Source organism: Pholcus phalangioides, unplaced genomic scaffold (genome assembly GCF_987345545.1).
Source record: "Pholcus phalangioides strain wild (caught in Gottingen) unplaced genomic scaffold, Ppha-v1.0 ptg000022l_1, whole genome shotgun sequence".
In the NCBI taxonomy this organism is placed as follows: Eukaryota; Metazoa; Arthropoda; class Arachnida; order Araneae; family Pholcidae; genus Pholcus; species Pholcus phalangioides.
In genome coordinates, this window is record NW_028301615.1 from 11,317,254 (window position 1) to 11,341,805 (window position 24,552).

General features: G+C 33.6%; 1 protein-coding gene across 1 annotated transcript; it reads right to left on the reverse strand.

The window, feature by feature from the left end:
- Window positions 1–786: 786 nt before the first annotated feature.
- TM9SF2 (transmembrane 9 superfamily protein member 2) lies at window positions 787–24,183 on the reverse strand. The gene is made up of 18 exons (XM_089249242.1): window positions 23,928–24,183; window positions 21,204–21,271; window positions 19,046–19,139; window positions 17,457–17,584; window positions 17,215–17,344; window positions 16,927–17,072; window positions 15,721–15,838; window positions 14,197–14,276; window positions 13,497–13,605; window positions 13,270–13,402; window positions 12,569–12,630; window positions 11,902–11,959; window positions 11,624–11,681; window positions 10,755–10,914; window positions 10,512–10,663; window positions 9,381–9,492; window positions 9,109–9,280; window positions 787–1,508 (listed from the first exon to the last, which is right to left on the reverse strand). Exons 1-18 carry the CDS (start codon window positions 24,081–24,083, stop codon window positions 1,441–1,443), a joined length of 2,004 nt encoding a protein of 667 aa, XP_089105368.1. The 5' UTR covers window positions 24,084–24,183; the 3' UTR covers window positions 787–1,440.
- Window positions 24,184–24,552: the final 369 nt, after the last annotated feature.

A 24,552-nucleotide genomic window follows, 5' to 3' on the forward strand; every position in this document is an offset into this window, starting at 1 on the left:
ACGACTGATTCGATGCCTTGTGCTTCACCAAGAAAACTGAAGGGTGTACACTTTTGCCTCTCTAGCTCACAAAAAATTACACATGCGCCCTTAGGCACTAGGGTATGTATGGGTGAGTTGCACCAGAAAGGCAGCGTGACAGCCAAATCGCATCCCTACAGAACCTATCTTTGGTGAGAATGCAACTGACCCTCCTCCAGCTACGGCTTCTTTTATTCTCCTAAGACATTACCACCATAAGAAAGCTCAGGGTCACACTTCCTAGGGTGCACAAATTTCAGCGAAAAGGAAATTTGAGAAGAAAAAGAAAAAAAAATGAAGGATTAATAAAGAAAAAAATGAGATAACCAAAATCATGTTTGCTTGAAGGCTCTTGGGAAGGGTGATCACCCCACCTATATCTGCTACTGCCAGGCACTTTGTAAAGTTGATTTCTCAATAGATCACTTTTCACTATACCCCTTACTCTGCACCCCTGCTGAGTAAAAAAACCCACTTCATCAAAAACTATGACATTTTTAAGTGGGTGCTAGTGATTTATGCTATACCATCTGAAGGGTTAATTTAATTTCAGAAATCTGTTTCTCAAAAGAACAGAAAAAGCATCTATTCAGAAAAATGCAAATCAAAATTCAAACAATTATGAAAATGTTAAATTTATTTAATTTTTGCAAAATTAGAGTCATTGCACACAATTCCTGTAACAGTGTATATACTTACATGCAGTATGACTTCAACGTTCTTCCTTCTTTAAGCAAGACCAAATAATTGTAGTCAAAGACAAAATTTTCTAACATAAGAAAAAATTTATTTACAGAAACCATTAATTACACAAACCAAAGATCAGAAAACAATTGATATTCATCACAATGGACAAAACATTTCCTGCCCCAATCACACATAGTTTACAGGCCATTCAAAAGAAATCTGTCATGAAGAATGAGTTTTAGAAAAACTTACATTTGCAAAAAAAAGAATGTACAATTTTTTTCACCTTACATTTAGGTATGTAAATTTGTAATGATTAGGAGATAACTGCACTGTGATTTAGATTTCAGAGATCATCTTTATACAAATTTGTGACCCAAAAAACAAACACTCACTAATTGGCAAAAGCAAGACTAGAAAAAAAACTCTAGAAAAGTAAATATTACAAGTTGTTCAAGAAAAAGTTTCTTGTTTATCACATCAGCTATTATCAGCATGTGTAAGGCAAAATATGGCAAAAAACTAAATAATTTAGCTACAATAATCCCATGCTTCTTGACCTGCAAAATGCCCAGTTTGTTTTGAATATTTGTTGATTTTCAGAAGCGCAAGGTCACATAATTCCCTTCTAAATTCTCCCCCTACATTTAGAATAAACTTGCCAATTCTTTAGTCAATTATCTGATGGAAGATTATATTTATGTAAAAAAGGGTGCCAATAATTTCTTGAATTCAGTCCACTTTGACTACACCATAGATTTTCCTTACAAACCAAAAACATGCAAAGAATCCGACAGTTCCTACAATTGAGAATAATAAGAAATTATTACAGGCAAATATTTTTTAAATTAATACAATATGCAAGATCTGATGAAATACTTATACATATATCTCTAAATTCAAATGAAAATAAACAATCTTTCAGCTGCATTAATATCATAATTGTTTCCTCAACAAATATAGTGTTAGCTCACCCGAGCAGGGTTGGTAAAAAAACCGGTTTTTTTGAAAAAAACCAAAAAACCGGGTTTTTTTGGTTTAAACCAGGTTTTTTTGGTTTAAACCGTTTTTTTTGTTTTAAATGGTATTAACATTAAAAACAATGAAATTTCTGAAAAATCATTCAAACTTCCAATAATTAACAAAAATAAAATGTTTATTAATGTAATTAACACTATTCCCATGCTAATTAATCAATAAATATTTATTAAATTTTAACAAAAACCAACTTTTGCCATTTAATTATTTTTTGCTTAACTCAATGGATTACTGTGTGTTTGAAAATTCTTTTAATGTTATTATTAATCATATAATATATAAAGGTTTTTCTCCAGTTACTTTCAGTATACTTAATTAGGAAGCTATTTTGCAAAAAGTAATAAAAATTAGGTGAATATAATGCATTTAATGATGCATAAATAATGCGGATTAATTAACGATGATTTACGATATACAGGGTTATTATAACTAAGGTTCTGATTTCAAAACACTAAAAAAAGAGCGATTGTCAGAATGACTTGAAAATTGACATGAATATTCCTGAAAAAATTCAATTTTAGGGGAAAAAACATTAGGGGAAAAGGGGAAAAAATACTTAAAAATGTAAAATTAATGACATCATCCAACATGTGGGAAATTTGCTCGCAGAATGGAAACGATAGCCAGTCAAGGCAAAATTATAACTTAATTATAGCATTGCACGAGTCCATAATTCACGGAAACATCACAAAAAAAATGAAGTAATTGAACAAATAACTACAACTTACTCAAAAAATGTTAAATATGTTGTCCACCGCGTGTTCTGGCTATGAGGTTGAAAGCACAAAAATTTTTGTTCAACAGCAGAATCGGAATATGCCATGGTCATAATGTGGATGTGCTTGCAATTCAGCTTTATTAAACCAAACGCGCCCCCTTTCCCCCGTTCATATTGCTGAGGAATGAGGAACTTCTAACGTATAGGGAATGTGCTGGAGATTACAATTCATCAAAGTTTGCAATCTGACCACTGTTTATAACATTTTGAGGTACCCCCACAGCCAGTAGTTACAAGGGTTAAGGTGCATCCTGTCAAAATGGGTCTTCAGCAGCTGCTTTGCTGGTATTGTAATGTGCATCTTGATAGAAGTTCTATCCACACACTGATGCTGTGGAAGTGCCGAAATGATGTGGTTGCACAAAATAGATTATACTGCTGGCCAAGTATAGCATCATCTACTTGCACATTTTGCACTTTTTTCTTTTGCGAAAGAAACTTCCATTGCTCCAGGAGTATCCATGCAAATTTTCAGGTCATTCCGATCAGTACTTATTGTATAGTTTTGGAATCAAAACTTAAATTATAATCACCCTGTATATAGCTGATTATTTTTTATAAATTTGTTACTACTATACAGTAGAACCTTGATTAACTGGGCTTAACAGTGTGTGTGTGAAAGTATAAAAAAAACAACTATTGAATATTAAGACTGGGAGATATAGAGTAGGAGATGTGCTACTTCTTATGGGAATGAAAATGTATGTGAGGTAATGTAACAACTAGTACACTAGTCTTTGTCCTTTAAGGACAGCTGGTGTCTTTATTGGATTATAGGACCACCTGCCCCTAGCATGATGGTGTCACTACTGTAGCTGCTTCTTTGTGAAGGGAAAAAGAAACCCTGTGAGATAATACACCACTACATTTAGATGTGTGATGCAATCTGTATTCATGAATTTGCTAAAGATAGAGCATCAGAATGTAGCCAAAGGTTAGAAAATGTTGTAAGAATGAGAAGTTTTGGCTTTTATATATAACTTTAAATGACTAAGATACTTCATATGAAAAATATATATATATTCTGGCCACTTTTATGAGACTTTTTGAAAAAAACCACTTATAAAATCTTATGTCATTTAAAGATATACAGTCAGAATGTACCCCAAGGATATAAAATAAGATAAATATGAAACATTTTGGCTAATAATGAACAAATATGATATTTTTCAGGGGAAAAAATAATATTTAGGCCACTTTTATCTGATTTTTTGAAAAAAACCAAAGTGGTTTTTTTAAAAAAACCAGTTGGTTAAAACCAAGGTTTAAACCATGGTTTAAACCAACGTGGTTTAAACCAAACAACCCTGCACCCGAGTAATTTTTTTTTAACTTTTAACCACAAAATTGTCAAATGGTTAAAAAAAATATTTTCAAGTTAAACATTTCAAATAAATTGAAGTATGTATTACATAGCAAAATTTGAGCATCAATTTAAATACAAAAGACCAATTTTCTTCTCAGAAGGCCTGTGTAAAAAAATAAAGTGAACCCGAAAATGGTTGTGATCAATCAATATGATGATTTCCTACTGAAATAATTATTAAAATCTTGTATATAAATGTTAAAGTGCATGTTTGTTCTCTATACAAATCTACAATTTTAGACAGATCATTGACAAATTTTACACATATACTAAACAGGACCGGGATTGAACCATAGGCTACTTTAAAAGTTTGTCAGAGCTGGGCAAATACCCAAAATGGGCAAAAAACCATAGGACAACAATGGTTCCTGGGCCCCAATAGTCACTTTCGGAATGCTTACCTTGGTTAGAGTGGTTCTAATACAATGCGTTAAGAAATACATTATGCCTTTACAATGGTTTGTTGCATTTTTAATGCTTCCAGTATTATGTATAGTAGTTTATTCCTTTATAATTGTCTGTCACTTTATCTTCCCAGTAACTGAAGAGAACCTGGGCATTTTCGCTAGTCTTATATATACATATATGATGTTGCTCTCCACTTATATACACTCCAAAGAAGAAATATTCTACCTATTTATATACACTATAGCAGTGGTTCTCAACTGGTGCTCCTTGTGCCCAGTAAAATTAAAAAAATAATAATTACAAATATTTTAAATAGTAAAAATAAATCGGTAACTGATGAATGATTAAAAAATTGGCCTAGGTGCTCCACCATAGAATTTTTTCACTTAAAAGGACTCCGCGAGTCGAAAAAGGTTGAGAACCGCTACACTATAACATAGTGATAGCACACTTTTCTGGAATGCGACAGATTGGGGGTTCATGTCTTTGTAGAAGCAGAGATGAATTTTTCTTTCAAAAAAAATCAGCAGCTCTACATAACATCCAGTTTTCTGTATATCTTGCCACAGAACATCTTCTCAAATATTTTTTTGAGAAAGACTACCTTAGGTAGAAATGATGTTAGGGATATCATTACACCATTTATCTGGAAGTGGGTTAAGCCAAGGTGGATCCATGCATCAATATGGCAATGTGTGGAAGTTGGTCTAATTTTCAGTGGCAAATCATATTCACAGACTGATATCGGGTGAATAAAGAGTGTTTCAGTTAAACTTTTCTAGGCGTGGTCTCTCCCCCCCCCTCCCCTACATAGTAAGACCACCTGTTGACATTGTTTTCTATGGGTTTTAGAAAAATAACCTGCTCTTCAAAGCTTCAAAGGGTCAATACCCAACTCTATTTATGCAGATAACATGATGTATAGCAATAGACACTGTTATGAGGATAATGCATAAATATGATCTTTTTGCCTATCCACAGCTGAAGTTCTGGGTACTGACCACAACATACAGCCGTTCCTTATGTATGTAACACAGTGAGCGAAAAATTTTTTAAACCTGCTAGAGGGGACAAGGGCACTTGTATGTAGGAGATACAAGTGTGATGAATTCGGTCTAATATATATATATTTTTTAATATATTATTTTTTTAATTAAATTTTTATTTTTTTAAATTTAATTTATTATTTTTGTCTAATACAGTAGAACCTGTCTTCAATGGAATCTCAAGGTTCAGATTTTTTTTCCGTTGAACACAGATTTCCACTTAACAAAGGTTCAATTAATATAATGTGTAAAATTGCGTAATGATCTCGTGAGTGATTGAAATAAAAAATAAATTAATCAAAGATAAAATAAATAATTTAAATATAGATAAAATAAATAATTTAAATATAGATAAAATAAATAATTTAAATATAGATAAAATAAATAATTTAAATATAGATAAAATAAATAATTTAAATATAGATAAAATAAATAATTAGTAATAAATAAATTAGTAGTAAATAAATTAGTAATAAATAAATTAGTAGTAAATAAATAATTAAAATTAACTATAGATAAAATAATTATAATTACTAAATAAAATACTGTATTTAGATTTTGATAGCATCTGTATAAAATTCCACAACCCACACTACTCTTCTTCTAAAATAATGACATTTACATTCTTTTATACTTCCTCAAAAATTTTCAATTAGACTGTCAATATTTGTCGTGCCAGGTTCGGTTCGTACATTATCGTCTACGTTTATGCAATCCTCAGCATCATTGCCTTAACTAGGAATTTTGTGAGGGAAGAGCAACATGCTTTTGCTGCCCCCTACCACTTTAAAATTCAATGATTTTATAATGGTGCTTTTGTCACCACCAAAAATTTTCCACCCCCAGAATTTTGTCAAGAGGGCAGTTGCCCTTTGCTTCTCTCTAATCTACTCTGGCCCTGCTTAGCCTTATGATCATGGAATGTACACAGCTTGCATACAATTTTGTAAGTCCTTCATATCATTTGGAAATTTAACCCTTACATTAATTTCTCCTGTGGAAAAGCCTGCTTTTCCAAAAAATTTTGTTACAATTTCAGGAAGTAATTGCTTTACTACACATCGCAAGACATTGTTTTGTGTTAATTGTATGTTTAATATATCTATTTCATATGACCTTTTGGTTGTCCTATTCTATTATCCAAAAATGGGTTGGCCGTCAAGCCCAATTGTCAAAAGGCTTCGAAAAAAACATCAATGATGTTCTTTCAAAAAAATAAATAAATAAAAATAAATAAATAAATATATATATATATACAGGGCATACATAATTAATAGACCCTATTTTAAAGTAGCCTACAGGCAAAACCAGTCATCAGAAAATTTTGAAATTTTGTGGAGGACTTCATGAAGTGATGAGAATGTTTCAGGGAGAAAAAATTAGTTGCACCAGAGGGCGTTTTATTAAGAAATGACACATTTAGGCAGACATTTAAATTTTAACGATTGTTAAACCCTTTTACAATTGTTACTGCAACAAAACATGTTCCATATGATGGCCATCATTTTCAGATACCATGTGAAATCGCAAGATGGCATGCTCCACAACTAACCAAAGTGTGTGAGGGAAATGTTCAGCACATGGCGTGAAATGTTGCCTTTAAGGTCAAGTAAAGATTGTCATGACTTACCAGACATTTCAAATGCCTACAAAGCCAAAAATCACATGGATTAAGGTCCGGGGAGGCCATAGATTAGTAAAGTGCCGGATGATGACACGTTCTTCTGTAAAATGTATTTTAAGAACATTTTTAACACACACTGCATTAAGAACATTCTTAACACACACTGCATTAAGAACATTCTTAACACACACTGCATTAAGAACATTCTTAACACACACTGCATTAAGAACATTCTTAACACACACTGCATTAAGAACATTCTTAACACACACTGCATTAAGAACATTCTTAACACACACTGCAATGTGTGGAGGAGCTCATCTTGCATAAAGATTTTCTACAAGGCAGTGACGTGCTTGCAGAGCTGGAACAATTTCATTCTGTAACAAAAATGAATTTTGCTTCCCGGTGATTGAACATGTCACCGGACCTGTAGAGCGTAACTCCTCGGAAGTAGGGACCGAGAATAAATGATACAGTAAATGAACACCATACCGTCATTTTTGGTGAATGCAATGGAAACTCTAAGATAGCGTGGTTTTTGGTTCCCAAATTCAGCAGTTGTGAGTATTGACATTGAATTGAATATTGAAGGACCGGACACACCCTGAGATGGGAAGCGGGGTGTGTCCGGTCCTTCAATGTTCAATTCAATGCCAATGCTCACAACTGCCAAATTTGTGAGTATTGACTACTACTAAACCACACATGCACCTTGTCCATATCCCTCTGCGGAACCTCTAACAGATTGGTACATGTGGGCGTGTACATGTAGTGAAACCTGACATGAAGTTTGTTTCTATGTAATGCTTATGTGTGGTGCTGCCATCTGCCACCAGTTTTTCTAATTATGAGTGAAGTGTAATGATTGAATAAATTATCGTTGTAGGCCTGTTGTTCTCTGTGGCGAGAGTTTTTAATGGGGCGACTGGCTCGCGTTTGCACCTTGAAGTTGGGAACCACAGAAAACCAACTTCAGCAGACCACCACTGCGGTGATGGTGGGGTTCGAACCAGGATCCTTGGGATGCGAGTCCATCATTATGACCACTCGACCACCACTTGTGAGTATTGACTGCACCCAGGGCCCCCACATCCTGGAGTGGGGCCCCTGGTCTGGGATCTTTTGTGGGCCCTTTGGTCAGACATTTCACGGGCCCCTTCTGTAGTTAATTCATAGCGTAAAAAAGCAAAAAATTATGAGAACTGTCCCGGGCCCCCGGGCTACAGCCCTGCCAGCCCCCCCTCCTTTGTGGGGACCATGACTGCACCATCCAAGTGAAAATGTGTTTCGTCCGTTCAGAAGATATTCCAAGGCCATTCTGAATTGACCTCAACACAAGCTAGAAACTGCAGTGATAACTGGAAATGAGTCATAACCATGTGGAAGCAACTGCTGCATAAGTGAAAGTTTTTATGGATAATATTGAAGGATATTCCGCATGATTTTACGGACAGTTGAATGTGGCCTATCCAATGCCTATGTTACATACCCGATGAATATATACCGACTATGCTACCACGAGAATTTGAAGCTGTCCTCTTCCACCTGAAGCAAAACCTCATGTACTGCGTTTATAGAAACGGGCTTTCTTCCACTTCCAGAACGAACAGCCAACAATCCTGTGATTTCTAATTTCGTTATCATACTCCAAAGGTTTTTAACATTCATTGGACCTTTTCAAATCCTATTCCAAGTCCGATATTCTGTAAAGCAGTTACTGCAGAATTGATATTTTGGTAAAACCGTTTGACCAAGAAAGTGCAATCTCGTAAACTTATTATCACTGTGAGCAGCAAACACAATGAGAAACAAGATCTCCATAAATATTTATAGGTTTTATAACAGCTGCTGTGTAACATCACATAAATTTACATGTTTACTACAGGTATTCAAAGTGAAACACCCTCTGGTGGCAACATGTGGAACTAATTTTTTCCCCCTGAAACAAATCCCCATCACTTCATGAAGTCCTCCACAAAATTCACACTTTTCTGATGACTGGTTTTACCTGTAGGCTACTTTAAAATAGGGTCTTTAATTATGGATGCCCTGTATGTATATATATATATATTAGTTTTCCAAATAGATACATGAATACACTTCATAAAAGATAAAAAATGAATAACATAAATGTCACCTGTGAGAAGGAAGAACAAAAAGACCATAATGAGAGTGTACCCAAAGTACAAAAATGTCGATATGATGCCAGTTATGTTCATTTTTGTGATGAAATAATGAACACAGTAGACATACAAATAAAATGCAGTGAAACCACTGGTCAAAAATGATCTCCACCACCAATGATAGTCCTGCAATGTAAATTGAGAATGTTATTACACAATTGAAGTTATGAAATTAGAGCAAATCGAAATCAGTAAAAGAAAAAAGCTTAAAGATTTTCCTAATCACCTCAGCGCACAGGTGGAAGTAGCACAGCAAAATTGTGGTCTCAGAACAGGTGATGACAAGAATTGTGAACACTAAAAATAGGAATCCGAACATGTAGTACATCTGACTCGACCTACGAAAATGAATAAATTGCAAAGATTAGCATTGTGAAAATTAAATACATAAGCTCCTAAATTGAACAAACAATCGGAAATACATCTTTCTCTGTGTGCCAGAAAAACAATTTCCCCCCCTTTTCACAAATCATCAGAAAGCAATTAAGCATTATACTATTCACCATCTATTAACAACATGAGCAGTTTAAGGATTATATTACAGTTAAATTGTCTAATAAAGTCGCGGAAAGAAAATGATCATGACAAATATAAATGACAATTATTTCAATGTACAGCAAACAAAACTAAATAGATTATAAAAAAGAAGCAAAACAAACTGGGAAAATGAAATACATTGCCCATAAAAATGTTCTTGCTATCAATTAGAAATGGATAGTTTTTAAATTTTTCTGATATGAATATCGCAGCTTATTTCTATTCAAGGTAATGGTTGGCTATCGGATGAACATTCATGGTCAGAACTAGAGGGAGAAAAAGTAGCAACTGCCAGGAGCAGCTAGTTTGAGGGGGGCAGCAAAATTAGAGGAGAATTTTTTTCATTTTACATAAAATATAATGAATATTTTTTAAGCTCTCAAATATAGTGAAAAAAAAGTATTACAGAGTCGTGGAGTTTATAATGAAAGGAGGTGGGATCAAAGTCATTTGCTTCTCCTGAAGAAAATCCTAGTTAAAGCCCAGTTACCACTGACATGCTTTACTGAATTGGCCTAATTCAGAGTGCTTTCGTTAAATTGATGGCAGTCTGACCTTATTAATCATGCTTGTAATTTAAATGACATTATTTACATTTTAAAAATAAAAATAAACAAAAATGTTTTGAGAGCTAGAAAGTCACCATTAAGAAGAGAGGAATTTGATACTATGAACACCAGCATAAACATATTATTGTTCATTGGTACGAAAAAATATGTATACATGAAAGTTTTGCAAAAGCAAATCAATGCATTAAAAATACACAAATGCAAAATAAACAAAAGTAATACTAAACAAAATAAGATATAAGAAACCTTACCATATGCTATTGAGAATAAAGAACAGTTGGATGAATATGCAACCAAAAGGCAAGATTCCTCCCATTATTATGCCAGGAATTGGTTGAGTGTATATGGACTGCTCCGGGACTTGTCGTGGTATTTGATTTGTTCTAACTGGATGCTCAATTGTCTGCAAGATGAAAATTAAGATAGATGAGTAAAAACAACAACATTTACAAAATACCTTTCACATCAGAATAATATGACCAATATTTGCTTACTCGTTTCCTGAAACCAAAATAAGCCCCAACAAAAGTAAGAGGAAGCGATATTCCAAACCACAATGCAAGTAAGGCAAGCAAAGTAGTAAATGGTATAGCTGCAGAGCTTCCCTTCATCCAGAACAGCAGGTTCATGATAAAAAACAAGCAAAACACAACCCTGTAAAGATATATTAAAATCCACAGTTTTCAAATAATCCCATACAATAAAATGGTAACCGGTTTTTACATTATAATCCATTATAATTGGAACATAATTTTATAGTTTTACAGAGACTAAAAGTAATGAGGGGGAGGGCGATCACTTGGGCCAGATGGCAACAATCACTCATATCAGAACTGATGATTTGGTGTGATAGCAGGAAGTGTTGGCAAGATACTGGGTATGACAACCAGTTCTCAAAAGAGTGATTCAGCAACGAGATGATGTTGCTTCCCTGGTAAGCACTCTTTCTATCACTTTTCCACAACACATTTGACACCCCAAAAAATTAATGACCATGTAATAATTATCATAAATTATATTCCATGTTATGGACCTAGATTGAAAGGAAATTAAGAGATCCGAATAATGAGTTGGGCTATTTTATTGAGTTGGTAAAATTATTTGAAGTGAAATTCGTTAGGTTATGATACTACACAGCAGGTATTGTTTCAAAAGCAATAATTAAAATAACAGAAGAAAAGTAACAAATACATAAAAATAATCCATAGAAATGCTTTCATGAAGCTAAGGGTATAACAGAGGATCCTATGGGTTTGCTTAAGTTAAGGGCAATGAGAGGAAAAACATTTCTGAAGGGTGCAATGGATCAAAAAGTTTGAGAAACTAAGAGCTAAATCAACAGGAACAACAAATAATTACTGACCCAGGACATAACATTGAAGTCAAAAGAATATTGGACTTCCATTTCTCACCACCAAAAGCTGCAAAATAAAATATTATATTGTTGTGTAATATCAATTCAAAGCAATCACAGTTCGAAAATGTAAAAATTTTCCCCTCAACAACACTGAATAAAACTATCAAAAAATGTTCAAATTACTTTACTGCATTATGAATTATCCAAAAAATTACACTATATTGGAAAGGGCTTGAATTTTAATGAAAAATTTAATTAAAAAAGACACACAAAATCATACAAACCCTTGTACATTCTGGCAGAGACATAGCCAGCAGGAGCTCCAAGACAAACATACAGTACCTATTAAATTTGATAAAAATATAATTATATTCCATACACAATGATACACATAAGCATTTCCCTTAAAATTCTCTTAATTTCTTGGAAAAATGTATAAAAAATAAAATAAAGCACAATTTTTATCGCCTTTACTCTAAGAAACACATGAATGTAATAAAACAAAATGAAGTTAAAGAAAGGATGAAAATTTCAGATTCATTCAATAGGACTGTGCTCATAAATTAGGGGAAAATGGACATTAGTGATACAATTTTTTTTAAAATGTTTACTGCATCTGTTGAGGGAAGTTGCTTTGTAATGATTGCAGCAAGGAATTCCATGTGTATGCCCTCAAGGTCCTTACAATAACTTCACCTACCACACATTTAAATTTATTTTGTGAAATTGAGCATTCTTATGAAATTTTTTTTTGTATTTTTTACAGAAGGCGGTTTCGCTTGTGTGAATTTTGATGATACATGAATTTTTTTTATACATTAAATTTTCTTCACTGAGTTTGTCCATTTTCATCAATTTTTAGCATTTCATTTCATACATTGTAATGGATTTCATATATTTTAAGCAACGTGAATTGAAACAAACAATATTTTTTAAACACAAAGTACTTACCATTGAACATGTCATGAGAGCACCCCTATTCGCAGGTGACAAGAAACCGAGACAAGCAAAAACTAAAAAGCAGAATTAAATTAATGCAAACAAACAAAATCTAAATTATCATTCAAATCAGGAAATTTCAAATTAATTATGTTATACAGGTGAACCTTGCAGATTTGAACTTGGCTAATTAAAATTTTTAAATAACTTGAATTTTAGGTATTCTCCTTGAGTTAGTTTTCTATCAATTTAATGTTAAAATTACCAGTTCAACTCAATTTTTTTCGTATATAGGCTAATTCAAAGTTTGATTCAGATATGTAATTCGCAAAATATCTATTTTCCTCAGAATTTCTGGTTAAATTTTGGTCATATTTTTCTTTATTCCATGGCTTACTGATACAGATGCCCCTACTTCAACACTTGAAAAAGCTACAGACAGGTAAGAAAAAATAACGATGTTGAAACTAAAAAATCACATCTTTAAAGAGTATTCAAAAGAAATTAAAATTACAAGTGAAATAGTTTTTTTGCAATAGTTTGCATTTTATAGAGGCATAGTAAGTGATGCGCAATAGCATTCAATAAATTTTTGTAACTATCAAGACTGATTTTTTTTGGTGAAAGTATGGTTACTGTATATTGATGAATTGGATATCACTGCATCCACAAAGAAAAAACTGAAGGAAAAGTAAAATATATAAATTGCTTACATAAAGTAATAACTGTCATGCAAAACACTTGGACACCACTGCCCAGAAAAATTGAAAGCAACATTCCTCGTCTTGGTGGTCGGAAAACATCTCCATGAACTAATTTCCACCCAAATTCTTCTTGAGCATCATCCTGAAATCACAACAGATGATCAAAACATACAATTTTAAGAGCCTTCTTTAGAAAAACAGTTTAAAAAGAAAAAAGTTGGAAAATTTCAACTCACTCCACTTTCACTTTGGTTGTATCTTGCAATATCTTTGTGCAATGTGCGAAGAAGAATCATTGCAACCATTCCAGTAAGGAAAAGAACTATGACCAGTGAATTCAAAATACTGCAAAATAAAATGGGAAAAAATTAAATTTTGGATAAACTACTCGTAATTATAATAAAATTCATGTCTTTATATACATCGAAGTTGGGAAAAATAATTTATATATATAAGCAGGATAGTGATTGAGTCATAGTACAGAACGTTGAAAATATGTTGAAGAAAAACATCTGTGGTGGAGACCATAATCAGGTAGCTCTACTGTAACTGAAAACAATATCACAAAATTGCTATATACATATCAGAGATGTGAAATGCAAGATTTATGAAACACTGTTATCAATTAATTCAAAGTATCTCTAACTTTTATTGAACCAATAAATAGGTTTGACTAACGCAGAAATTCTCATTATTTGACTAATTTTTTTATTCGGCAAGAGAAATGGGAAGATTTATTCAAAAATGAGGAATGTGCTAGACAATACAACTGAAATGGAAAAAAAAAAAATACACTGAAATCTTGCTACAATGACAAATCGCTCAAGAATGATATTTTTTCTTGGCACGCAGAATATCATTATATCGAGATTTTACCTACTTTTAATACACAGGAATAAATTTATGGTGATTGAAATAGAACAATGATATTCTCACCTAAACCACTGTATATTTGTGTGAGGCATGGATTCTAAAATGTAATCCCATCTTGAAGACCATTTGACAGAATTATCTTTCTAGAATTTGAAAGAAAATAATGCTTATAAAACAGTTTCTATCAATGCAATTTCAAGATTACCCAAAATTTATAATTTACATAAAATCCTCATAAAATGAAAGAAAATTAGCTTAGGAAGAGGTTAACAGTTTGATAATTGTATAATAAATTTCAATTTCAAATTCATTTTACAATTTGTGTGAATACATGTTGTATGATATTATTGGCAACCAAGGAGACGAATGTCCAATACTGGTTGTTACAATAAATAGGTTTATAAAATACAGTACAGTGATGTTATTTTCAGATATATGAAAAATAAATACAAAAAAAGATAGTAGTTACAAATAAAAATAGTATAATTTAAAAAATAAATAAAATATGTAAAAAATTGTAATATAAATAATAAAGGATATTCTCATATAACGGGTGAAGGTGCTATAAAAATTACATACAAATAATATCAACATGAATTCTTAATAGACTTAATATTGACCCCAAATATACAAAATAAAAAAAATAAAAACATGTTAATGATAAATATGGAGCCAGCAAATGAATATGTACAGCATTATGGAATGTGATGTAAAGATACGATTTATAGTACTGTCAGTGATTTCTCTGGGTAGATTATTATAGAATTTCGGAATCAGAAAGCTGAAGTGCTTTTTAAGAATATTTTTATGAACTAATAGCAGTGAGTAGATGGCATTTAGACGAGCAGAAGTACACGATACATTCAGAGGTAAGGAGTGTGTTTGGTGTTTTTTATTATTAATAAGGATTTATAAAAATAAAGGTAATGCACTAGGAGAATTTTTAATCGAAATTGATCAAATAGAGGGGTAAAATAATCATTAGTGATGCACCTGATAGCTTTTTTTTTTGGAGAGAAATATTAGTTAGATAATCTCCTCCCCAAACTGAGAGATCATACATTAAATATGAATGAAACATTGAATAATAGAATGTTATGAAAAAGTGGTTATTAATGTACAGTTTCAGGTTTCAGACGATAGATCTTATATAAAATGAAACAGAGCCGAGTTTGAAAGTATTTAATATGCGAATTCCATTTCAAATTTTGGTCAATATGAACGGGTATGGTACGAAATAAATCATACAATATTGTCAAAACTCTTTTCTAAGCATTTCGACATGTTGATATGATGCTTAAACAAAGTTTATCAAGGAGAATAATAACTAGTTATACATTATTACTGCATTGCACTAGGCTTGCCCTGTCTCAGAGATCTCTTTCAGCTCAATTAGAGAATAACAGTTGTAGAAAGTAATACTTGCAAAGAATAACAGTCATAAGTTTTGAATGCCAAGAATTTGTTAAACTTAATAGAATTCAGAATTATAACATATGAACACAACAAATACATCAAATCCAAGAAAGCTACTGGGCATATTAGCAATCAGGCGGCAAATATTAAATTAGTAAATGAAATACTTACTAGGAAATTGATAGAGTAAGTGTAATTCACAGTTATTACATCACCAGGCTTGGACTTATTAGGTATATCCATTGGAGGCATATCATTGTCACACCCTTTGCCTGGTTGGTGTTTGATGCTGGAGAGAGAAAAAAAGTTGCACAAAGCAGCATTTCAAATGAAAAATAATTGATCAATTAATTTTAATAGAAAAATTACTCACATTAGTTACTACACATTTCAAAAAGTCATCATGTGAACTTTTTAGAAATTTAAATAATTCAATTTGATTCTGCACAGAGTTATTCAAGGTTTTTTCCCTAACAACAGCCACAAATTTACAGTGGTTTTTTAAAATTTTTAATAGATTTTTATGAATACAAAGGCCACAATAGGCAAACTGCCCAATGAAATCATGAAAAAAACCAAATATTGATGAAAATTATGGATTTTAAGTACAGTAAAAGCCTGTTATAATGAGTATGGCTTATTTGATCATTTTTGTCGCACCACGGTCATTTTCTGCACACGAGGGCTAATTAGACCGGGACCTACAATTTATTGCCGATTCCGAACGGCAGGCTTGTTTCTTATACTCATCGAGAGGTTGGTACGCTAACTCCTCGATGGGGGCCCCCTGCGGTAGCAATTTTTTGCTGCGGTCAAGTCGCCGTTTTTGTTGTACCCCTGTGCCAGGAAAGTTTACTGACAAGGACGAACCGGGTATCGAACTCGCGACACCTCTAAACATCCTTTGGTACTTTAGGCGAGTATCTTATCGACCGGGCTACCGCGCCCGAGTATGGCTTATAACAAGAATCTCGCTATTACGAGTAATTCACATGATTGTCAACAACAAATGTTAAAGATACAAAAAGTATTTCCTTAAAGCGATTTATTTATGAATGAAAATTAGGACACATTTGCTATACCGACAACAGAAATTCTCAAAAAGCGTGATTTCTTTTCTCCTTTTTTTTAAGAAGTACATAAAATGAAAACAGGAAAGAATCACCCCATTTTTCAAATCTCTTCGCCTTATTCATAGGTGTTTATTAATGGGGGCATGTCAGTACCTCCCCATAGATAAGACCACATACTGTAGCTTTTCTTCCCTCTGGCAGTGAACTGTCATTACAATGGACTTTTACTATATATTACAAATTCAGCAACCTAAAATAAAGCAATTTCTATGAAATTTAACTACGAGAAAATTCAGCTCCATACCTTCTTGGACGCACTTTGACCTGAACGATTCGTCCGCCTTTATCTTTGAATCCAACTCCCCATGACTCAGACTCTCCACTATGATAACGGATTGTCAGATCCACATGATTGAAGAGATAGAAAGTGTCCGGTTGTGAAAACGCAGTCTATGAATCACAAGAAGATTATTAGAATTTTACATTTTTAAATGTAGAATCAAAAACTTAGAAACTTATGTTCAAACTTGCATGCAATTAGAATGGTTAGAAATATTGCTAAAAACAACTATCATTAGCAAACATGATTTACATTCATGACACAAGCATCTTTTGGTTGGCGAGCTGAGTTAACATAACATCCCATAGGGAAGCCAGTGGAACAAAAATGTTGATTCCCTTCAACCAAGTAGCACCATGTAACTGGCATATTATCAACTATCCTGCAAATATACATGGAACAATAGAGATCAAATTGGCAGACAAAAATATGTCAACTTTTTACCTAGAAAAAAAAAGGAAGAACAAAAATATAATTATATGTGTGTTAAATACCAATGATGCTGATAGTTGGACAGCATTCCTTTTTTCAAATTATTCAGCTTTTCCACATCATCCTTTTTATCCATTCTGTATGTTTTTTGACAAAGATTTGCACAACTCGCATCCTTCAAGAAGCTGATCTGCAACAAAAATAAATCTTATTTCTTAAATTTATTCAAAGTTTACTCTTATTTCATAACAAGCAAAAGGCAAGTAATTGATAAGGTTTTTATAGCTAGTTGGAAGTTTCTCAGGGTACATAATAATGATCAACTTCATTCCATCTCAATGTAAATTTCATTTTCTCAATTCATTTCCATCTCAACGTATCCCCAACACTTTTAGCATCATTGGGGTATATAAGTCTTATTGCTAAATACCGAATTAGAAAATTTGTTGCCAGAAACAAATCCAAGACTTTAACTGCTGACTGACTGAATATATTTTAATATATTTTATATTTAAATTATTATATACCATACTTTATACACTAATAATGGTAGCTTTTTCTGCTCACCAGGTGCTACTTGATTGGTCATTTGTTGCAGACTTAAATCTCATGAGCGTCTGATGAATTTTTTCACGAGAATCATTCATTCCAGAAGGCTGTGAATGGACAAGAGGCATCCTTACCAAATTAGTATTATCACCCATTTCATTTGTGGTCACAAAGAGGGCCAGAAGGTTCACGTCCTGCTGACCTTCATTGTCTCCTCTCTCCATATGACAGTCTTATAAAGTTTTATCCCCAAGCACATGGGTGGATACATGGGAGATTATAAAGCATTATAAAGTGGGATGACTAATCTGCCCTGTATAGCAGTCGCCCACTTAGCGATCTGTGTGGTATGCAGCAACATTGGCTAAGGTGCTGCCAAACGTGATGCAAACATCAAGTGCTGTCCGCAACATGAGGCAAATGTATGAGTCTTTATGATCAATTAAAAAACTAACCTATGTTCAAGCCGAGCATTTCAATGAGATGGTTCATCGTTGTATCAGCCAGGCTAACATTAACAGGCAATTTGAAACCTCACACAACAGGCAATTTGAAACCTCACACAACAGGCAATTTGAAACCTCACACAACAGGCAATTTGCCACCTTGTTGGGCAATAAAATGCCCAACGAGGCAATGTTGTGGCGTTGTATTCGTATTAATGATGAATAATTATTATATGTTTGTCTATGATTTTATTTTTAATGTGTAAATTTGATGAATTGTTATTATTATTATGCTATTCTATTAATTTTCATTACTTGTATTTTTTGTATTCTTTATGTCAGTGTGTTTCCCATCTCTGTAATTGAGATCAGCCTGTTGAGCTTATACAAGGTTGACAAATTCTTAGGTGCTTAAAAATTGGTACTGGCACCTAAAATATTCTGTTGGCGTCTAGACTTTTTCTTGATTTGTTAAGCCCTGTGTTTGATACCCCCATGGATATACCTTCCCCAGTCAATCTTTGCATATGCCCAAAGGAGTTAATTTTTTTGCCACCACAAAATGGTAGTGTGATTCCAGATGCAAGATCAATAAGTGTTACAATATATCGACCCAACAGAAAAAGCCAAACATAATTTTCAAATATTAAACATACCTGATAAGGCGAAGGCCTAATTCGTTCCCCAAACACAACTTGTCCCAAATTTTCTACTGGTGAGTCAGCTTCATCGGCAAGACAAAAGTCAAAACTGGAAAAATACAAAAATTTGATAAACCGTTACACTAGCTTTAAACCTTGAGCAAATTTTAACATTATAGTTATAAAATTAAGAATATTATTCTATAATCAAATCATATATTTAATATCTATCAAAAAATTGTCATTCCTTGAAAAATCTTATTAGAGAAATCACCATTAAGCACCAAAGTGGCTCAGAAAAGTGTCTTTAGTCAAAACTAAGAGCAATTTTGATTCCAAAACATTTGAGATGTATATGGCGGGAATGACCTTTCACACAAGAGTCTGGATCCATGCTCTCTAAGAAATAACTTACATTATAGTCTCAATAATTGGAGGTGAATGGGATCGAGACCACCTTGGATTATTTGAAAATAATAGAAAATTGCTTTTGAAGGGGCGAGGGGGTCCCTGAATTAATTTTATGGGTAAATATATATTATAATTATAATTGTAAAAAAATAAAATAAAAGTAGAAGGTCCATACTCCAGCAACCAGGATGAGACCCCAGCCAGCTTAATTTGATAAAATTTGTGACTTAACTTGTTTATTTGGGCCTACGTATTCGTGCTCACCCTTACCTGTTTTGTTTCATAATTCAACAGCCAAACATTTTACAGCAATGGCTGTCAAACTTTTGACATGACATGACACACTCATGATTCCCTTACATTATCATCCTTTATCTGCGGCTCCTTAAAATAGTATCATAACCAACCACTTCATAGTACACATCTCAATATTGACAGATCATCGCAACATACATAATAAAGGCTGGCGATGCCCCTAAGAATTGCAATGCTCACTTTGAAAAACACTGCTTTACAGATTAGGTATATCACAATCCATGTCCTCTTTATGAGGAGGTTGACTGCTGTTTCAGCCCTGGGAGACCAATATAGAATGATATTTTTCTTTCAAACTACAGGCCTAAATTTACTATAGAGGAACCTGCAAAAAATTCCAGCCTAACAGATCTACCGAAGACCCCAATCTATGCGGATCAAGACTCCTTCAAATTGAAACTATTCACATTTGTAGAAAAAAGTTAGACATGCTTGAAAGTGACATGCTTTTGTGTTAATTAGCCATTACAAAACCATCACATTCCGATACTTTCACAACCAGATTATTCAGGTTGTGTTTCTAATAAAGAATTTGCTTAAGGAGGCAATGATTCTCAGGTTCTGAAGAAGTGCAGCAAGTAGCGACGAAGGCACTGGAAAGTGTGATAAAAAAAGACTTGCAATCCAAATTTACATCTTTGTATGAACAATGGCAAAAATTCGTAATTGCACAGGGTAGTTACTTCAAAGGAAATACCAAATAAACAGGTTCTACCTGAATTCATGCTTCCGTAGTAAAATAAATCATGGAACTTTTTGAATTTAATACTGTATTTAAGAGATTCTTCATTCATGGGAGAAATATGCCGAAGATGTAGCTTTTCTCTTTGTGGCATATTCTTATTTCGTTTTCCCATAGCCCCTCCCTTCGCTGTGACATCTGAGAGAAATTTTTCACCAACGAAACCATAATTGATAAAAATTGTTTTTTCGGGTTCGAAGACCGTCGTCCGTTTGAGTTTGTTCTCAACGTTTCCCCAACACTAGTGGTTGGCATCATTGATAAACTGGATCAAAGGTCCAGTTTATCAATTCTCCTGAAGATGCCAACCACTAGTGTTGGGGAAACGTTGAGAACAAACTCAAACGGACGACGGTCTTCGAACCCGAAAAAACAATTTTTATCAAATGATGGCCGCGAAAACCTTATAAACTATGAAACCATAATTGTTGTAGATTAGATACATTTCATTTCCCAGAACACGTCTAACATTACTCACATGTCATAATTTTTTATTTTTGGCACTTGTCACGCATTGTATTTGATTACAGAGAGATTCATTTTAAACATAGATGAAATCTATTTCAGCGATAAGAAATAACAATGACAACAGAATGAACAAAAATAAATTATTCAAAAAATATTGATCAATCAATCATTTAAATTTGATTCTGTAAAATACTTGTAATTAAAATATATATAATTATAAATCATTAAAAAACTTACTGATTATACTCATATGGTATCACAGCTTCCTCAGAATTCAGTCTATTGACATAAAGAACAACTTTCGGCTAAAAAAATAGAAAAGGAAATAAATTGTTTCTTCAAATTACTTATGCTTTAAATCAGGGGGGCGTATACAGGACAGACCTTTGGAAGGGGGCACAAAAATGTTCTTCTAGAGAAATTGTGAGTTACCACCCTTCAAAAAATCATTAAAATTAACAGAAATTTGTTAATATAGCATATAAAAGGGTATTTTCTTTTCATATTGCTATTTTTTCACCAAAATATTACATATTTTTTTCTAATTCTTGAACGGCTTGGCAGCATACCCCTCCCTGCATATGCCTCTGCTTTAAATCTGACACCAAACATTAAAACATTGAAATGATTCTCAACTGCATTATATTGGATTTTGATTTTTTGGTACAAGGACCAATTATGTCAAACTATGCCAAAATGAGAGAAAATTTGTTCGTCATGTCAGCTCGACTACACTTAAGTAAGTTTCACAAAACTTCAAGAATCATTATAAATTATAAAATGAATCATTATAATATACAGTGGACTCTCAATCTGGCCCATCTAGTAATTCAGTGTTCGAGCATAGAAGAGGAAAACATATCACTGTACGCCTCCATACAGAAGTTGATATTATCTAAATGGGTTTTTCCAATTGACTTGTTCAGCGATTTTGATAATATGGCACTCTGATCTGACATGTGCCAAATTATTGACAGTCTACTGTAATAACACAAAATGTTAATATTGATTACAAAAATTGTACAGCATCGGCAAATACAATTTATCAAAAGTTGGGCAAAAATTTGATGCCAAGAAATCTTCTAAATAACTGTGAATGAAAAATATCTTAAAATGGTTGTTATTAATTGATAGTTACTATTTTAGTTATTTTAACTAAACGTGTCCTTAAACAACGAGCATAAAACAGAGCTGGACAAATCCCAGGTGGCCATGGCAACTAAAAAAAATTGGAATTTACTACTAAAATTTTCTTTGTGTAGTTACGAAATTGCAGCAGAGAGCAGCACAAGATGTTTGGAATTTATAGCAGTATATCTGCCAACATGAAAGAGGGCCACTATACCTTGAAAAAAGCGCAAAGTAACATTATTTTGAAACTTTTTCATCGGATAAAAAATTTTTTGGTGTCTAAAAAAATTGGCCTGACGACTCCCACTTTTTGCAACTTGTCCAGCTTTGGCATAGAAGGTATGCAACCATTCAAGATCTCATCCGCTCATCCATCACTCAACACTGCAAGTTCTTTGACCACAAATTTGACTTTCTATCAGCAAAAATGATTCAAAAATACTTCCTCAACTTTGATTTGGATTTTTTTAAATCTTTTCACATCTTGACACTCCCAATGTGTACTGGAGGTACAGAAAAAATTATGATAATTGCAATGCTTAAATACCATCATATTTCAAGTTGAATCAGACAATGACATGAACGAGTAGTGATACAATAGCCTTTTTTTGCCTTTCTCAGGCTAGTTCGAAAGATTGAACATGGCAATTGCGGACACACACGCACACAGCGGTCACTCAAGTGATGTGTAAATGTGTTTACACACATTTAGCTTATTTGGATGACAGAGTTTAGGTACCCTTCAGAAAGTTGCCAAATGTGACACCTTGGTTACATTTTTTTTTCTTTGCTTGCCTGCTCTGATTGGATTTTACTGTCTTTTTGTATTATTCTGATGTACAATGTGGATCGTTAGTGCAGCATGTCGAAAAGAGGATAAAAAAAAAAGGCGAGCCATATAGAAAAAACTTCTATTTCCCTATGTTATGCATCGGGTTGCGACACAAGTTTTTGAAGCCAACTTGGCACTCAATAAGGGTAACTGAACTCAGTTTTCACAGGTCACATCGAATGATTTCGAGGACGACATTTGGCTCATGGGCCATGGATCGAGCATGTATAGACTAGGCATTTATCGCATTATGCATTAATACTTTTCTGATAGAATCTCTTTCATATGACTGCGGGCTTCATATGACTCACAGACTGGAGGCTGTGCACTCCTGATGGTGCATTTTTGAATTAAAAAATACAGTAAAACATGTCTTTTGCAGACACCAGTGGGAAGAAAAAAATTCATCCGTAAAAGAGGGGTGACCGTTAAATTAGGAGTTTGAAATGCCCACTTTTATTGTGCACGGGGAAATTATCATTTGGCCGTAAAAGAGGGGTGACTGCATCTGAATGGATATCCGTTGAGGTTTTACCGTAATAATTTGCCTGTACTTTGATAATGTCACTGAAATGGACGCTTATTACCAAATCAGGGTGAGTGAGAACGGTTTTAAGAAAATTGCCAACATGCATGGCGTTGGTTGAACATGCTATATATAACGTCGAATTTCGAGTGGTACCGCTACTTTGTGAATTCACGCTCTCTCTGAAATAATGGAGCGGTGATACCTCTTACCAAAAATACATTATATATAGTTGCAATAACTATAACCATTTATAGAAGCCCGATTGTAATAATTGTGATTATAATGACAAGAGCGGCATGCGTGCCACTCCTTCATTTAAATGGCCGGGTGTCTCTAGTTACAACAACACGCAAATGAAATCTACACCGATGCCGTAGCCATTCACGACAGCGGTAGAATTTGTTTTTTTTTTCAGGTAAATTGGCAATAATTTATTCGTATTAATTAATGGTCACAGTAATTTACCGACCTGGCATGAGTCAGTAGCTTTGTTTTCCTCGCAGTAATTGACTGGCGCCAGCCCCGGCAAGTAAAATGAATTGCAAACATGACAGGATGCGATGAAAAAGACGAAAATGGCTGCGGACGAACAACACGAGGGACGAACATTTGTAATTTCAGCCATCTTCGTTTGAATTTAAATTAATGATTGATGTTCTAGAAGTACATTCGCAGCTACAAAACAAACAGCAGAGAAACACGTAAAGAAATCAGATCGTTGCCACGACTATCACGCTAAATAACCTTTGAAGTCAGTTAGACTGAAATTAGTTTCTGTTTGTTTTTTCGATTCGATACACCTGGTGGAATATTATGTAAGCATTCAGAAAGGTTCCAGTTTGATGGTTTTTAAGGATTCTATGTTTTAAGGACCAAATATCACACTTAAAAAAGAAAAACATACAGGGCACGGCAGGGCTGTCTTTTAGAGCATCGTTGATCCCCCCCCCCACGGGCCAAGGGATTTTCCCGAGGCCGCATCTGGCAAATTCTTGAAATTTTCAACCAAATCTCATTTTTGTGAGGTCCCTTCTCTTGAGTCTCTGGGCCGAGCCATCACCTCCTAGAGATTGAAGGCCTCTGCACTGTTTGCC